At 46.8% G+C, this 1,879-nt stretch overlaps 1 protein-coding gene across 1 annotated transcript in view; it reads right to left on the reverse strand.

Moving 5' to 3' along the window:
* RNF125 (ring finger protein 125, E3 ubiquitin protein ligase) overlaps nt 1–324 on the reverse strand; it is a 26,202-nt gene extending 25,878 nt beyond the window's left edge. Inside the window, exon 1 of the mRNA XM_014541543.1 lies at nt 123–324. Within this exon, the coding sequence (XP_014397029.1) occupies nt 123–324 (202 nt within the window). The remainder of the gene's footprint in view (nt 1–122) is intronic.
* Between the last annotated feature and the right edge of the window lie 1,555 nt (nt 325–1,879).

The raw sequence follows: 1,879 nt of genomic DNA on the forward strand, positions 1-1,879 counted from the left end.
GGGGCGGGGAGAGGGGGGAGGGGGCGGCGCAGGATGCAGCGCCTCGGGGTCCTGCGGGGATTGCAACCTGAAACTGCAACTGCAGAGCCCAAGGCTCAGCCGGACCCGGCTCAGCAGAGAACCTTCCAGGCCACGGTGCACAGCCACCTTCTCCCGGGGCGGGTTAAGGAACGAGCAGGCCTGGTCTGCTTTCTGGGAATCAGCGAACACCCACTTGTAAGGTGGTGGTCCCGTCAACCCTGCGCTGTTGTCATCATCATAGGCCACAAAGATGATCGATGACTGAGCATCGCCTAAGACAGCGCTAATCACCACTTCAGTCATCTCATCAATACTCCCTTCGTGGAGAGGTAGCTTGGAATAGGGGACCGAGTTCTGAAGACCAGCATTGGGACGCCGACACTAAGTCCTTGCGTCCCCGCTTCTTCGGCTCAGGATCTCCAGCTGTTCGTGTTCTCTGCCCTGTAAACATAACCAAAAATATCACTTATTAATACGATTTATTTAGGGCAGTGGTTCTCAACCTTGGCTGCACATTAGAATCACCAAGATATATTCAGAAGAAAGACCTAAAAGGGCTTGCTGATGAACTGGATTCCAAAGACCTTCAAATCACCTTTCTTTGTTATGGGGTGAGGCTGCTGTTGTTCGTGTTCTCTGCCCTGTAAACATAACCAAAAATATCACTTATTAATACGATTTATTTAGGGCAGTGGTTCTCAACCTTGGCTGCACATTAGAATCACCAAGATATATTCAGAAGAAAGACCTAAAAGGGCTTGCTGATGAACTGGATTCCAAAGACCTTCAAATCACCTTTCTTTGTTATGGGGTGAGGCCACAACATTAGTAACAAAGAAACAGAATTTCCGGAGGATGAGGCCCAGAAATCAGGATTTTGAAAAGATTGCCAGGTGATTCTAATGTGCAGCCAAGGTTGAGAACCACTGCTTTAGGGCCTACTGTATGCCAGGTTCTATTCTGGTGCTGGGGACCCAGTTCCCAACAAACAAAATCCAGCTTTCACAGGACTTACTAAAAAAAAGGAAATTTATTTTGAGATAATTATAGTTCCACATGCTTACTAAGACATAATTCATAATACATACAATCCTATATAATACAATAATGCACATAAATACAAAATAATCCCATGAACCTCACCCAGGTTCCCCAGACTTGAATTTTAATGAGAAGATGTGAGTAATTGACAAATAAATAAAAAAGTGAACAAGATCATTTCGGATAATAAGAGCCATGAAGAAGCTAAAACAGGGAGAGAGGGTAGGAGAAGGATAAGAAGGTCAGAGAAGACTTTTTGGATGAGGTGATATTCGAGCAGTGCCATGAATAATGAAAAGGAGAAAGCCATTCCAAGATTTAGGGACAAAGCTTGCTAAGCACTGGGTACAGGGAGTGAGGCAAGAACAAAAAACAGAAAGAAGGGGTGTGGAGATGGAGCAGGGGGGGCCAGGGGTGTGGAGTTGGAGCAGGGGGGACCAGGGGTGTGGAGTTGGAGCAGGGGGACCAGGGGTGTAGATGGGATGAGAAGAGGTAGGAACCAGGCCTGATCATATCCAGTTTTACAGGTCTGGACCGAGAGTTTGGGCTTTATTCCAGGTGCCATGATTTGATTCAGTCAGACTGCTATGTGGTGTCAAAAAGATGGGAACAAAATAGGGAAGCGGAGAAGCCAGTGAGGAGGCCACTGAATTAGTCCAAGTGAAGATGATCAAGGCCCGAACCTGCAGGTTAACCGGGTAGAAGAGGAGAAATGGACCGGTTTGGAATATATTCAGGAGGAAGACCTAAAAGGGCTTGCTGATGAACTGGATTCCAAAGACCTTCAGCTCAAATGCCCAACAGCTTACTGACACAG

This window comes from Myotis brandtii, unplaced genomic scaffold (assembly GCF_000412655.1).
Source record: "Myotis brandtii unplaced genomic scaffold, ASM41265v1 scaffold107, whole genome shotgun sequence".
NCBI lineage: Eukaryota > Metazoa > Chordata > Mammalia > Chiroptera > Vespertilionidae > Myotis > Myotis brandtii.